Below are 16648 nucleotides of genomic sequence, written 5' to 3' on the forward strand. Positions count from 1 at the left end.
CATTTGCAATTATTAAAGCTATAAGTTACATAGAATATTTTAAGTTTTACCTTCACACTACTTGAAAAGGAGAGTTTTAAGCTTGTCATTTTTTTATACATTGGCAATATTGTATGGTAACAGCCAAAAAACACCATGAACTTTCCACAAGGTCTTCAGATAACAATGATATATCTATGATAAATAGACAGCAATTTCCTGACACTATGTGTTCAATGAATCAAAAATAAACATGTTCTATTTTTCTGGCTATTTCTCCATCGTTTGTGCATTTGTGCTAGTTAACTCTCTCAGAGAGGCATAAAAGTTCACATGTACTGATAAGCTCTGGAGAATGAAGCAGAAGACAGAAGTTTGGTCACAATTCTATCACTTATGTCAACTTTAAAACACAAGCATCAAGAACTTGGGTTAGAGCTATGCCTTCGTTCACGTCTATGTAGCTACCCAAGTGCCCCAGAAACTTCCAAATGTCTTCCCACCCACTCTGGGTCTCCTGGAACCTTAGTAGCTTCTCCAACTTGGAGTCCCCCTGCCACCAGCTCTACAGACGGCAGCTGCTTTGTGGGGGCGGGGGGTGTCCCCCGCAAGGTCTGCGGTGCCCAGGATTTAGCCAGGAAGGAAAGAACAGATCTGCTTGATTTTCAGAACCCCGAAGAGAAAAGAGTAATCCAGAGTATGCCAATTTCCACCCCACCTTTTCATTCCTAACTCTCATCTCACTCCCACCCCAGTGCAGGATGCACTTCTCCTGTCTGAGGAGACGGGGGGAAAAGAAATAACTCTGGAAAGTCAACACAACAGTCTACTTCAGATATCTTTCTATATCTTGAACTTGGACCTGTAGGATTTAAGTTTAGGAAATGAAGAACTTGCTGTCTTTGTTCTCAAGTACAGTCCTGACAAATTCTCCAAATCTCCCAGCCCAGCTGGCGTATGGTCGCAAGAAGAAAAAACAAATATCCAGTTTGATCCTCAGGTATATTATCCCACCACAGACACCAACCTATTCAAAACAGTCAGATCAGTGATCAGTCTTACCTGAACCAGTATATCTGGTTGTCCCAATACCTAAGCAATTTCCTACCCCATTAGGATCAGTAGCTATAAAAGATATAAAGAAACTAACTTGGAACCAGGAATGCATATTCTATCAGATCAACAAAACGAATGTACTTGTGACCAAGTGGTTTGACTCTGGATACTTCCTTTTACATTATACTTTTAAAAAAATCACTTAGTTTAGTCCGGAGTTCATTTTTTTTCATAAGCGCCATGATGCAAAAGATATTGCCAACCTCTGATAGGCTTAATTTTTATAAAGAAATAGCACAGATTCCATGTGTGATTAAATTAAAGCATGTTAAGTTAGGGACTCAGGAGAACCTGCCTCAACTAGCACCAGGAATTCAACATACTGTCTTAGAAACAAATGTCCTTCAAAAGAAAGAACAAATAAAAAAAGTGTAAGGAATTCCCTAGTTGTCCAATGGTTAGGACTCAGCACTTTCACTGCTGGGGCCTTGGGTTTGATCCCTTGTCTGGGAACTAAAATCCCATAAACTGAGGTGCAGCCAAAAAAAAAATTTTTTTTAAACAAAAGTTTTGTTTGTAAATCTTTCTGAATTTGCAACTTTTTGTTGTGAAAAATGCTTTTTAGCACAACTAGCAATTTTCCAGTAACTGAACACAGTTGCACAGCTGCCTGCCCTCACCTAGAACATGAAAGGTGATTTTCAGTAAAAAATATAAGACAGCAGATGTAGTAGGCAAATTTGAAATATGACAGTGCAATGGTTTTATTTTATTAGTTTCTGGTAAGAAATTCCAAAGATGAATTCCATCTCTAGGTATGATATTTTGCAGGAAACAATGGATTGCAGCTTAATCAGCAGTTTTTGGTGATGAGACGTTTTGATTCCTCTTATCACTCATTTGCGAATTACAGATGGGCAGTGGTGACATTGGGTGACAGTACTGTCAAAGGAGGAAAAGATGTTGTCTTACCAAAGTATGATTGTGTGTGTGTGTATACACATGCATACAGCAGTTGGGCTACAAGGACGTTTTCATCTGCTTCTTTTTTCGCGTAGCCTCTGACGACATAGTATTGGGTTTACAACTTTCCAGGGACATTCAGCCTCTGAGTCCGTGGTGACCACTGTGTGAGGAGCCATGTGCTCGGGGCTCCTCTTCCACAGACTCCTGGGAACAGAGATCGTCTCTATGTCTGTGTCACTGGAATCTATTATACCTGGCTTCCTTTAGAGTAGGATCTTAACGCTTACTATGGATGATTTTCTTTAAAAGAACGTGTAAAACATTACAATAACAAAGCAGACGTGATAGGGGACGATTATATCACTTATACAAGTAGCATATTCACCTAGTGTACATACCTAGTGTATTTAACACACGGAACATAGCATTTTTCATTGTTGTCCTTTTTGGAGATAAAATTACCTTTAGTACAAATATGAAATGAAATAAAGAATAATAAAATAGAAAGTAAATGCAGACAGTTAACATTTTCTCTTATTGAATTTTATATGTTATGTCAATAAAATTAATAAGTGATTTTAAATAAGCCAAAATGTCCACAAAAGTTAAAATTTAGTTGACTTCTAAATTATATCAACATAATGTTTTATTTTCTTCATTTTTTTCTTTTAGTTTTAAAATAATTAACAATTTTTAAAAGAATAAAATTCTATTTTAAAGATATTAGGCAGATTCAGAAAACTCTATCCTGCAGGAATTAAATTTGTACTAATCAAACAAAAATATTACACCCTGTAGCTGGCATTGTTTCACTGCTTCTAATTTAAACACAAATAAAAAAAATGAGAAAGAAAGAAGAACTGAAATAACTCAAGGTCTGTTTCTTCCTCTTATAATCTCTGTACGATCTTTGTTTATATTAAACCTACGGCTTAAATGCAGGAATATGCAGCACCCTAGGAACTGGGGACACGAACTTTGTCAGAAGCCAGCTAGAACAACTCCAAGCCACTATGAACTTACTCTAAAAACAAACATTTGGTTAAAATGGTAAATTGTATCTTATATATACTGTACCATAATAAAAAAAATTAGATGTGATTTCTAAAATAAATAAATAAATAAAATAAAATAAAATAAAAAAGCATTTGTAGCTAAATCCACATGTGTTAGAGCCAGCAAGATAGCTGGGAATTCTCCACATTGACTTCTTCATAGTATACAATGTCTATTAAAGGACAAGCAATGATACATACAAATTTGGAGCTAATATGTATATATTATTAAAACTTAGTAATAAGTATAAAAATTGAAACTTAAACCAACAACAGATTTTTCTGGAGATTCATCACTGACATCGTTTAGAATTCCTAGCACAGGGTGGTGATAAAAAGCAGACTAACTAACCTGTAGTCACCTTAATTACTGTTTTTAAATTCTCTATAGACAATGCACTTCCGTACTGCTACACAGAGGGCTGGCTGTTCCTGGCGCCCCACCCTCAGGTCACCACTGACGTCTAATAAAGGAACTAAAATAGTATGTAATTGCAGAACTTCAATTTGCACACAAGTTTAAAAATATCGGAGTAAATTCCCAACGTTCTGTCCAGTCCTTCACTGGCTTTTTGATGTAACATGCAGGGATCATGGCTGGCACTTATTTCACTTCAAGAGGTTTGGTCTTAACTTGAAATGTAATTAGTTTTTCACAATAACTGTTGGTAATTCTTTCATTCCAGAATTTTTCTGAACCCTTCTGGAACCTATTTATATTTTCATCATGGCCCATGTTAGGGGTTTATAGGTACTGTTGCTTTAATACCTGCTATTTACTACTTCTATGTATTGCTCTCTTTAAAGTTGTTCTTTGGGGCTTTAAGGGCTGCCTCCTGGGCTTTGGATTCCAAGATTTGGTTATATAACTTTGGTCACATTTCCATTATATATTCAGAGAACGTCAAATGAAACCGTGTTGGTTGTTCTATCACCTTCAGGTAATTTTTCACCCTCCCACCTCACATTGCTAATGAAACATAAAACTGATTTGACAAAGGAGAAAAGTAAACCCTCCAGCTATAACTGAAGCTTGATTTGCAGTTACAAGCAAGCACATTCAATAGTTTAGAGACCTTGAAAATGTACCAGGATCCTGGAATCACAAGGCTGCCTTCAATTTGCTTTTGAAACCTGGAATGCTTGAATGGCATTTGTACCTTCCACTGAGAACACAAACACACCTGTGCTTCCTATTTCTGTTCACCTGCTAACTAATAAATACCCCCATTTTGACTCACAATGACTTTCCAGACAAACTACTTTCCTGTAATGTTTTAACCTATTAAATTCCCTGTGTAATATAAACGTGTTCATCCCAATCTGCCTATAGCTGGATATAAACAGTGGGATGCTGGAGCCGGCTTCTACCAGCTTGCAAGAGCTGATAGTTAGGTGGCATCTCCTCCCAATTTATGTTCAACGATGTCACACTGGTGGTTTGAAATTGGCCCTGACAAAAACATTTACATGACAGGAAATGGCAAACGCCACAAATCAGGGCTCCCCCCACCAAGAGAGCTCGTTTCTAAACATTTACCAGAACACTACTGGATATACATACACCTATTACTACTTCACACAGGGAACTTCATCCCCATCCCTTCCTAGTCTGGCTTGTGGGCACCTGGTGAAAACCACAAGAATGCATATACATGAATGATTAAAAAGGAACAAGTGTTCACTTTGAGATCAGTTATTGAGTCCCTCTCAGTAACGTATGCAGAAGGAAAAAGGATACCAACGTTTGCCAGAATAAACGATACTGCTTTAAATATCTAATATAAGAAAGCAAATGTCCTCTGATCCATGAGTCTTTATCAGTCAGGGTCTTAACACTGGCATACTCAATGGCTTAACTGAGTACAATGTAATGAAAAAACTACTTGCAGAAGGATGGGCAGAGTTGAAGAAAATAACAAGGAATGGTGAAGCACCGAGGGACTAGCAACTGAAGAGATGTAAGCCATTACTACTCCTAGATCTGAAGGGAAAATGGGAGAAAATGCTCCTCCTGGAGCCAATCAACAGGAGCTCTAGCCATAAGCAGAGAAACTTCCAGAACTATAACAAGGCGTGTAGAGGCGGGGTGGATAAATACCCAGACCTCTTTCTCCGCTTCCCTCCCTCCCTGCTGGTGCTTCCCATTGGCCAGGCCAACCAGAAAGCAGAGCGTAAGAGCTTAGGGGATGCAGTCTGTTGAGGTCAGCTCCCAGGGAACAAGAGAGGACAGAGGACGGAGCTAGGGCACAGAGGCAAAGGCGGATAACCCACCCAGGCTCCTCGGCTCTCCTTTCCTTCATTCTGCATTCCTTCCACTACCTCTATGCAGCCCCAAGAACAAGCAGAGAATTGAATCATTTAGCTCTGCAGTCACGTGTTTTGAAAAAATTAAAAGATTTTTTTTTTAATCCTATGAGAAGAAGGGCTTTGAGAGAGAAAGAAGGGATTTGGAGGAGGTTAGCCTGCTGCAGCTATAATTTCCAACAGAACTCAAATTGTAAAGCATTTTTCTTATTTTACTTAGAAGAGACTTAAAAGTGCAGAATAAAAGAATGGTGTAAAGGTACTCTGGCATCAACTTTAATGGTGAAATAAAGCTAAGACATACCCTGCTTCTGACACAGAACAGCAGTGTCACTCCAGCAACTCTGCAGAGCCTGACAAACAGACAACCAAGCCAGAAGACAGAGTCGCTCAGCATGAACCAGTTCTGGATCCTCTCCTGAGTTCACCAACCCGCAGCACTTGCTGAACAGACACTGCAGCTTTCATGTTCTCCCTGCAGACCTGAGGAGAAAGAAAAAGCACTTTACAGTCAGAAAAGTTATTACAATGTCCTAGCCCTAATGACACTCAGTAAAACTATAACAGCAACCAGTGCCAGCCCAAATAATCTCTACAGAAGAAGCAACACTTCCACTCATGCCTTTGGTTGGTGTATTTGTTTGTTAGTGCCACCATAACAAAATATGACACACTGGATGAGTTAAACAGGAATTTTTTTTCTCACAGTTCTGAAGGCTAGAAGTCTAAAATCAAGTTTGTTGGCAGAGTCGATCTCTTCTGAGGCCTCTTTCCTTGGCTTGTAAAAGGCTATTCTCCCTGTGTCTTCACGAGGTCTTCCCTTTGTACCTGTCTGTGTACCTAATCCCCCTCTTATAAAGACACCAGTCTTATTGGATTAAGGTCCATCCTAATGAACTAATTATAACTTAACTACCTCTTTAAAGACCCTATCTCCAAGTACAGTCACATTCTGAGAAGGTTCGGACCTCAACATTTGAATTTGGGGACACAATTCAGCTCATAACAGTGAATATTTATTTCTTTTCCGCAGCACCATCCACACCATAGTTTCCTCAAGGAAGGACATTTTTCTCTAAAGTCTTCCCTTATTCACCCACTCAAAATGCATCATTCCTCAGTTCCTTCCTTTCAGTCCATACTTTGTATTTTCAGGTGGCCCTTCACAGAAGAAGTCTGTTGACTCCCACCTTAGAGGATCTAGGTCATTTAGCACCTTCTACGTTCCATCCTTATCTCAGATGCTCTCCCATCACTGACTATGCTTTTGGCCACAGGAACTGTTCCTCACACAAGCTGGGCACATCTGCAACCCCAGGGCCTTTGAACTTGCTATTTCCTCTGCTTGGAATGCTTTGGCTCAGCTCTTCATTAACTGGCTTCTTTTTCTTTAGGACTCAGCAAAAATGTCATTTCTTCCAAGAGACTTTCCCTGAGGATGATATAAAGTAACTTTCCAGACCGCCTTCCACATGCTATTTGAAGTTAAATAATTTACCTCCATTTATACCAAGGCATTAAAGAAAGTTTTAACTTTTAAGTTGTTGAAAAAGAATATATTCTCTAGTTTTTAAACAAAAAATTTAAGCAAAATTAGTCATTACATTTTAATAGCTTAGTATTTTCTAACGGTGATACGTGTCTGTTGATGTGATTTTGGAAACTATAGAAAAGTATACAGAAGTAAATAAAGGCTTCCCTCGTGGCTCAGTGGTTAAGAATCCGCCTACCAATGCAGAGGACACGGGTTTGAGCCCTGGACCGGGAAGATCCCACATGCCGCAGAGCAACTAAGCCTGTGCGCCGCAACTACTGACGCCTGCACACTTAGAGCCCCGTGCTCTACAAGAGAAGCCACTGCAATGGGAAGCCTGCGCACCACAACGAAGAGTAGCCCCCACTCTCCGCAACTAGAGAAAGCCTGTGCACAGCAACGAAGACCTGACGCAGCCAATAAATAAATAAATTTATTAAAAAATAAATTTTTTAATACCCTTCTATTAAAAAAAGTAAATAAAAAACACTAGAACACCATCACCTCCAGCTTATTACTTTTAATATTTGATGTATATCCTTCTCTGACTTTTCTATATAGCTTTGTTATTTAAACTGAAGCAACAAAACTAGTCTGTAATTAGATTGGTCAAACTCTAAAACAGGCCTGTTTGTTTGATGCTATAATACGTATTAGAGAATATCAATTTATTAATTCATGAATTAAGATACTATTTGTATTCTAAGTAAGGAATCATGGCTGCACACATATGTCGTACCTAAACTTAATTTTATATTACGAAATGTAAATGTTCATGCTTCTACTACATGGTTGGGGAAGTAAAAGACAAAGAAAGGTGGATGGGAGGGAAAGAAAGAATAAAGAGAGAAGAGAGAGGGCGGAGTTATTTTTTTTCTGAGTTTAATTGTATCTTTACAGAAAATTGCACCCCTATCTCATTTTCTGTGTATTCTCTTTAAAGTTTCATACTAATTAGCCTTTGAGTAAACCTTTTGGAAACAATCACACATGAATTGCAAAGTGTCCTTGACCTGGCCTTTTCACAGACCTTCAGTTTTGTGTCTCACCAGCACCAGCTCTATCAGCGTTCCCTTCTGCTTGGTGTGGCAACTGTCAAACACACCCAAAAATTCTTTCACGCTGCTTCCATTGGGAGATGTGGTCCACAGCTTGTGACTGATTCAACCCATCCAGTATGGCAGATGTGATGGTATATGATTTCTGAGGCAAGGCCAGAAAAGGCTACGAGGCTTCCTCCCCGTTCTCAGGATGTCTGCTGAAGGAGGGGGTGAGAGAGGGGCTGTCAACCACTGCGTAAGACTTCTTTCAGACCAGCACACTTCAGTGCTCTGCTCAACAGTCCGGCTAAGCTCCTAGCCGCAACAGCCAGCCACGTGAGTGAGATGTCTTAGACAGCCAACCCCAACCAGCTATTACAAGCGGAATTGTGTCCCCCTCCAAAGGAACGTGTGAATGTGCCCTTATTTGGAAGGACGGTCTTTGCAGAGGTAGCCAAGTTAAAATGAAGTCATACTGGACTAGAGTGGTCCCTAACTGATGTCTGTGGTGTGCTCCAAGGGCAAGGAACAAGATAAACAAAAAGGGCCAACACTGCCAGAACAAAGACTTACAGGACGCCTATCACTCTGCACAAAGCAACAATTGCAATGTCCCAAAACTTTCCCAAGCAGCATGCCATGTCCCTTGCCCATCCCGTATGAGGAAAGATATTTGCCCCATTTTTCTCCCACTCAGCACACTAAAAGTATACATACTCTGGACCCAGTCAGCAGGTTACAGCAGATTCCCTGGCTATAAAAACAGTCAAGCAACCCATGCTCAAGGTCGACTTTCCCTGACTACCAGGAAGTCGGCCCGCTGTTCTTGCAGCAACCCTTCTCTCTAATAAACGCTATCTTCCTTGCATTTTGACTTGTGTCTTGAAATTCTTTTCCAACCCGCGCTCGGACTATGACAGTGTCTTTACTAGAAGAGGGAAATTTGGACACAGTGACACGCACAAGGAGAAGACAGCCCTGTGAAGAGACCGACAGGGAGAAGGCCACGTAACAATGAAGGCAGAGACTGACCAGATCCGTCTAAAGCAAGAAATGCCGGAAACCACCAGAAGCTAGGAAGAGGCAAGGACTGATGCACCCTTTAGAGTGTTCAGAGAGAGCATGGTCCTGCTGATACCTTGATTTTGGACCTCTAGCCTCCAAATCTGTGAGAAATACATCTCTGTTGTTTTAAAACACCCATTTTGTGATACCGTGTTACAACAGCCCTAGAAAACTAACGCACTAGCCCTCAGATGACCGCAGCCCAGTTGTCATCTGGCTACGAACACAGTGAGACTCCAAGTGAGAAATGCCCAACCAAGACCCTCCCTGTTTCCTGACCCTCCCAACTGTGAGTGAAGTGAAATGGTTATTTTAAGACTTTAACTTTTAAGGTAATTTGCTATACAGCAATGCTAACTGGAACACCTGGATCACTCCCAATCACGCTTCAGGTTTCAATTCAGACATCACGTCTAGGCAGCCTTCTCTGACCTCCTCATACCAGACTTGCATGTCCCTCCTCCGAACTCCCACAGCACCCCTATTTACCCTATTTTCCACTCTGCAACCTCCACGGAACCCATGTGTCAGCTGTTCCCCAAACCCAGCCTTTCCTTTTGCCATACCCCCAGCAACTCTCCACATTCACCCAGAAGAAGAACTCACCCTCTTCACCTCAAAGTTTTACTAAAGGTTTTGCAGACGAGCCAGAAGAGAGAGATTATAAAGTGCACTCACAGAGCAGGTAACCGAAATACTCTCCATTACACCTTTGTTTGTTCGTGTGTTTAGCCTGAAGTCTTCCAGGAGCTCTTTACTGCAGAAGTTCTCAGAACAGTCCAGATGTCAGTGAGGCTCCGTAAGGAAAAGAAAGTACTGAGGCCTGGTTTCCCAAACTTGTGAAATCACCGAACTCTTTGTATGGAGTAGCCTCGAAGGCATGGGATGTTCTTAAATGTGATTCAACTATAAGTACTCATGGTTATTCCTTCCAAGTAGTGCATTATTCTTTCTTCAGTTATGACTCTCATTTGGGGCACACCCAGTACTCAATTTTCCTGCCCTTTCTTTCTTTTCTTTTCTTTTTCAGGCATATACGTTTATGGCTTCTACATACATGGCACAGAGAGGGTCAAACCGGCGAGAAGGAAGTGTTGACGGTACTGCAAACATCTTCAAGCACAGTTCCCTCATCCCCCAAATGACCTTCAGGGTCTGCTAAAAAGTTTTGTTTGTAAATGTTGGTTGAGGACAAAGCAAGTGACATCATTTTCTAGCCACTGAGAAATGTGAGTGAATTATGCGAGCAGCACGACAGCGTGCTGGCGAGCCCGGGCCCAGGGATGGCTGATCCCAAGGGAAAAGGAAGGCTCCCCCCACAGGCCGCTCCCATTTCCTGTTCCCCAGTGTTTGGGCCCCGCTGGAGCTCATTTGTCCCATGTTCCTCGTCTGTACGGTTTTCCTTAATCATAAGAGCTTGAAATGCAAGAACTGTGCAAATTTGACCTCTTAAAGGACGACGAGAAAACCAAGCATGCCCTTTTAATACATGAAATTTTACGACGATGATAAAGACTTCCGTGTCCAGTCTGAAGAGGCCGCGCAGTCGGGAGAGAGGGCCAGGGGCTCAGTGCGCGTGCCCCGTGGGGCCGGGGGCGGGGCCGGGGCGGGGCCCGGGGGCGGGGCGGGAGGCGGGGCGGCGACCTCCTGCCGGGTGGCCTGCGCTGGAGCGCGCCCGTGGACGCGCCCGTGGACGCGCGGGGTCCGCAGCGCCGCGGACGTTGGCCTCCGCGGCACCGCAAAGTCCTTAAGATTTCAAATTTTTGCTGAACTTGTAAAAGCCTGGTTGATGGATGAATAAAAACATTGAAATTCCGTGAAACGTTTCAAATCGGAGAATCTTGAAGTTTCATCCTGGTCCGGCAGTTCTGCTGGTCACTTATATACAGATGAATGAAGACTCTATTCGGGAAGACAGGTGGCCAGCGGTCCAGAGCTGATGCAGGCCACGCTGGTGTACCTGCAAGCGTGATGAAGAAAAGGACGTCCCACAAAAAGCATCGCAGCAGCGCACCTGTTTCCCCGCCTCCGCGGAGCATCATAGGCTGCAGGATTCGGCATGGGTGGAAAGAGGGGAATAGCCCTGTCACCCAGTGGAAAGGAACCGTTCTGGACCAGGTGCCTGTAAATCCTTCTTTGTATCTTATAAAATACGATGGATTTGACTGTGTTTATGGACTCGAACTTAATAAAGATGAAAGAATTTCTGCACTTGAAGTCCTCCCTGATAGAGTTGCAACCTCTCAAATCAGTGATGCACACCTAGCTGACTCAATGATTGGCAAAGCCGTGAAGCACGTGTTTGAGACCGAGGATGGCTCTAAAGATGAGTGGAGAGGAATGGTTCTAGCACGGGTCCCTATAATGAGCACGTGGTTTTACATCACCTATGAGAAAGATCCTGTCCTGTATACCTACCAGCTCTTAGATGATTATAAAGAAGGTGACCTTCACATTATGCCTGATTCTATTGGTTCACCTCCAGCAGAAAGGGAACGAGGAGCGGTTGTGGACAGGCTGGTGGGCAAACAAGTGGAATATGCCAAAGAAGATGGCTCTAAGAGGACTGGCATGGTCATCCATCAAGTAGAGGCCAAACCGTCTATCTGTTTCATCAAATTTGACGACGATTTCCATATTTACGTCTACGATTTGGTGAAAACATCCTAGATGTCATCACAAACTTTGCCAAATTTGTGGAACTATTAAACATGCAATTTGTAGATGTAAAGATTTGATTGCTTTCCATTTTAATGAGAGATTTGATTGCTTTCCATTTTAATGTCCCCGCGAACCCACAATTTGCCAGCAGAACTGGTTGTGTTCTAAGTAGTATAGATTTACGTGAACACAAAGTATTTTGTGTAAGGAACTCCTTCCTCTTAAAAAAAGTCTGTCTGGAGGGGAGTTACAGGCAAGTTTGGTTAAAAAAGAAGCTAAGCTAGTATCCTAGTCATTTAAAACTGTAATAGATTTTATCTGTTTTCCCTTTCACTCAACATTCTCTTACTCAGCTGCCGCAATGCAAGCATAGTTTAGTATTTTTGTTTTTGCCTTTTTGGATATATATATATACACGCCTGTCTGAATCTATGTGTATACATGTATTATATATATGCACACACAGATCTGTATACACACACACACACACACACACATACATACACACTTCATGGGCAGTCCCTTCTTTGTGGATTGCGATGGGGGTTAAATAATTTTCTCCAGTTTGACAGGAATGCTTGATCCAAGTCACTCATATTTGGTATATTACTGCTGTTTGTTTGTTTAAAATTAAATTTGGGCACAGAAAGCACATCAGGACATTTGGCTTGTTTTGAAAGTCAGAAGTGCAAAGCACCTTTTCAGTCAGGAAGTGCAAGCAGGAATCACTTGTGAACCGTTAATGACCCACCGTAGGATTTTACCAAACAGTGAGAAATCTGGGTAAAAGGTGGACTTTGATTCTAAGCTTTGTAAAATTTTTTTTACATTTTTTTATCATAAACACTTTCTTTTTTTGGTCAAAACCCAGGTAGTTGGTCCACACAGTGTAATGCAGGTGTGTTTTGGGCAGTACTTTTGGTCCATTATTTGGACAAACCAGTAATTTGGATTTTAGTACACGATTTAAAAGGCAACAGTACATCAGTGGTTTGTGTGTATGTGGTAAGTTCCTGGGAGAACATAAATATTAGAAATGTAAGTTTAAGAATGGCTCTGTTGCTTTCTAACAAGTCCTCTGGGACACTTTTATTTTTATTCCTATTTTACTGATAGTATGATTATGGTCAGAAGGCTTTTTCTCCCTGGCTTGTCCCCATAAAGAATGTCTGGACAAATAACAGCTGAAATCCCCTGACACATTTTGTGGTGGTGCATCTTCTTGCTGCCAGTGTGCCGTGGAGGTGGATTTATTCCTCTAAGTGGACCCTGCCACGTCAGGGTCAGTCACCTGCATTGGCTTGTGGATGTAACTGATAGCAGCCCCAGCCACAGACTCCTTTCGTGGCTTCTTCCTGCAAGGTTATTTTAACCAAAATAGAACTGCAAAAGTGGTCAGTTTAGCAGCAAAATGGCCATCTGTCACTTTGTTTTGGATGAGCCCTGGCATTTTGAAAGCTAGGAGAAAGGCAGTATGTGCAACCAGTCTCTGTGGAGACTGGAAACCTGACCTGAGATTTGAGTGGAAGATTAGATGCTTATGCTATCAATCAAACACCAGAGGTCCCCGCAACCTCTATCGTGGCAGTTCTTGATGTTAGAGATTCTGCAGTTTCAAGGCCTCGCTGTAAGCGGTTCCCATGATACCCATTTCCGCCTTCAGGAAGGCTGTGCCTTGAGCTGTTGGCTGAGGACCCCGCACACCCCGTAAATACAGCACCCCGTCTTCTGCAGTGTGCCCAATGCTTCCCAAGGGGAGGCCAGGGGCAAGCTTCTCTAGGCTATGGGTACCCAGGTCTGAAACACTCTTCCCCTGCTTGAGCAAGGTCATGCTGCACTCCTGTCACCTGTTTTCCTGGTGGCTCTTGTTAAGAGTCCCTGCATGTTAATCTCAAGGCTGAGCCTGGCTCCCCGAGCCCAAGCAGACACATGTGGCCCAGAAGGTTGGTGTCCCGCATGCACTATGCAAGCACCATACTGTAACTCTGGGATGAAAAATAAAGTTCTCTGGAAGTATCCAGAAGGTTGGGTCAGTTGGATCATTTCTAGCATCACTTAGTGACCTACGCTGTGGTTTTTCTGCAAGTCCCTTTAGCACCTTTAATACCACGTGATCTGCCGCTCTCTAGACAAATGTGATTGGTATCTTCATTATTTTAATCATTTTCCCATTTATTGCCTTTAGGGTAAAGGAAGGGGAAGGGGGTGTTGTTGTTTTTCCATTTTTTCCCATCTTTTATTCTTTCGGTGGATTAAACCACACTTCCTGATGCCGTGACTAACTCTGCTCCCCAGCCGAGTATTTCAGGCTTCGTTTAGGCTCATGTTGCAGATCTCCGTGCGTGGTTTGCCTTTTCCTGGTATCTGAATGCTGATTCCTTGCTCTAGGAATCCAAGGTGAATTTCCAACATGAGCATCGTGGGACTTAACATAAGACATGAATCTCTGTATACAATGTATTGGCCTTCCTCACTGACCTGCTATGGTATTATTGTGTGGTATGTACGCGTGCCTGTGTGTGATACCTGGGTGCCCAAAAAGCTCCAAAGGAAAACCTTAAAGCAGAGCATCCTTTTTCACATGCTATTCTAGGTAGAATATTCATCGTAACTAAAGTTGCATGTTAAAGATACTTAGGTTTTTTGTGTTTGTTTTTCTTTGTTCTCAGTTTTCTGTATATTTGCCTACTGTGCTACTGTAGTGGTTGTAGGATAAAAATGCACTGGTGAAGCAAATACAGGGCCAACAGAAAGTGGTTTTCCACTTGTATATGTCATGCAATATTTTAAGGGACTGCAAATTCTGAAAACAATCACAGTTGCTTCTAAACCAGATTTCATTTCTATTACTCTTTTAGATGGCAAACCCTGAAGAGCCTAGAGCTTGAATCTCTGGATGCTGTGGACCCATTAGAAGATTGTTTTGATTGTCACAAATTGTAGTGCCTGAAAACATTCTTAACCTGCTTGTCTTTTAAAAAAAATGAAAGTTCTCCAAAGGCAACAACAATTATTACAACAGAAAATAATTATGGCCAATATGTCTGTGGTTTTCTGGAAATGCTACACTTTTTGTGTTTTCCATCATCAGCGCAGTTCAAACGAATGTGTATGGTTCAAGAGGTCTTCGTGTTTGCATTTTAAAATTAGGTAAATGATCTCATCTTTCAAGGTTGAGTTCGTTTTTAATTTAATTTTAGACAATGTGTAGATGGTTCCCTGTTCTCTGCATTTAGAAGTATAAACAATATAAATCCGTTAATTCTGTAAGTAATTTTTATAATTATGGTGTAACTCTATCCTTAAGACATTTAAAATAAACCCTACATGTGCCAAAACTAAAAAAAGTGTAACGTGCACTCTATTCCTTGGTAACAGTGAGGTCACCTGAGGCTTGCCTGTCTTTAGACTCAAAGTCCTTCATCCCCTAAACTGAAAATATACCATCCACATCCCCCAACACACTCAATTTTCTCATACATACACAGAGACACTTCTGTGTAACTGTGGTTCCCCCTATGACTGCACTGCCTAGTACACTTCATTCTACCTACCGGGTTTCTCAAATAAAGTTGGAAGTCACTCTTGATTCTTTCCTCTCTCTGTCCATCAGCCTTGGGCAGCTACCACTTGCTGCAGTGTATCTTTTTCCCAACCCTGAACACCATTCCCTCCCCTGCCACCTCCTGCCAGCTCTCCTCCAGCACTCACCACCCCCCCTTGCCTGTCTCTTCTCTAAGGCACAGATACACCTTCTCATGCTCTTTGTGCCTCAGTCCCTGACAACATAGGGCCTGGCAAATCATGTCTGCCAAATGAGTGATTTCTTTTATACAACCGCTTCACGCATTTGCCAGAACATACGGCTGCCCAGGTGGTACGACTGGCAGGCTTCCAAATGGAATACAGGAGTGATTCAAACCCACCTCCCTTATGACATGATATAATGCCAGTAATCTCCACTGCTGGAATAGATTTAACTCCTGAGATAAAGCATTTTGTTTCTAGGAGGCCTGTATTAAAAAACAAATATGTCCTGCAAATCAAAACTACAGTGAGGTATCACCTCACACCGGTCAGAATGCCCAGCATTGACAACTCTATAAACAATAAATGCAGAGAGAGTGTAAAGAAAAGGGAACCCTCCTACGCTGTTGGTGTAAATGTAAATTGGTACAGCCACTACAGAGAACAGTAAGGGGATTCCTTAAAAACCTAAAAATAGAGCTACCATATGATCCAGCAATCCCACTCCTGGGTATATATCTGGAGAAAGCTATCCTTCAAAAAGATACACCCACCCCAGTGTTCATAGCAACACTGTTTACAATAGCCAAGACATGGAAACAACCTAAATGTCCATCGACAGATGACTGGATAAAGAAGATGTAGTATATATACACAATGGAATATTGCTCAGTCATTAAAAAAAGAATGAAATAATGCCATTTGCAGCAACATGGATGGACCTAGAGATTATCATATTAAGTGAACTAAGCCAGACAGAGAAAGACAGATGATATCGCTTATATGTGGCATCTTAAAAAATGATACAAATGAACTTATATACAAAACAGAAATAGACTCACAGACATAGAAAACAAAGTTATGGTTACCAAAGGGGAAATGGGAAGGAGGGATAAACTAGGAGCTTGGTATTAAAATATGCACACTACTCCATATGGCGTAGACAACCAAAAAGGACCTATTGTATAGCACAGGGAACTATATTCAACTATCTTATAATAACCTATAATGGAAAAGAATCTCAAAAAGAATATATGTATTCTTTGCTACGTAATTGAAACTAACACAACATTGTAAATCAATTATATGTCAATAAATTAAAAAAAAATCAAATGTGTCCTCTAAGGTAAGAATTATCACTTCAAATTAATTTATTTAGTCAACTAGCAAAGTTAAGAATAGGACATAGGATAGGTGAGTTTTGATGGCTAACTAGGTCAAGTGGGGTCCGTGTCATA

At 41.5% G+C, this 16648-nt stretch overlaps 1 protein-coding gene across 2 annotated transcripts; it reads left to right on the forward strand.

Moving 5' to 3' along the window:
• The first annotated feature begins 3272 nt into the window (after window positions 1-3272).
• On the forward strand, window positions 3273-11672 carry LOC130855641 (spindlin-1-like). Of its 2 annotated transcripts, XM_057739509.1 has the most exons (2): window positions 3273-3301; window positions 10970-11672. In XM_057739509.1, exons 1-2 carry the CDS (start codon window positions 3273-3275, stop codon window positions 11670-11672), a joined length of 732 nt encoding a protein of 243 aa, XP_057595492.1. The 2 variants fall into 2 exon arrangements, with proteins under 2 accessions (XP_057595492.1, XP_057595491.1); XM_057739508.1 differs by lacking the exon at window positions 3273-3301 and having other exon boundaries at window positions 10896-11672.
• Window positions 11673-16648: the final 4976 nt, after the last annotated feature.

This window comes from Hippopotamus amphibius, chromosome 6, assembly GCF_030028045.1.
Source record: "Hippopotamus amphibius kiboko isolate mHipAmp2 chromosome 6, mHipAmp2.hap2, whole genome shotgun sequence".
NCBI lineage: Eukaryota > Metazoa > Chordata > Mammalia > Artiodactyla > Hippopotamidae > Hippopotamus > Hippopotamus amphibius.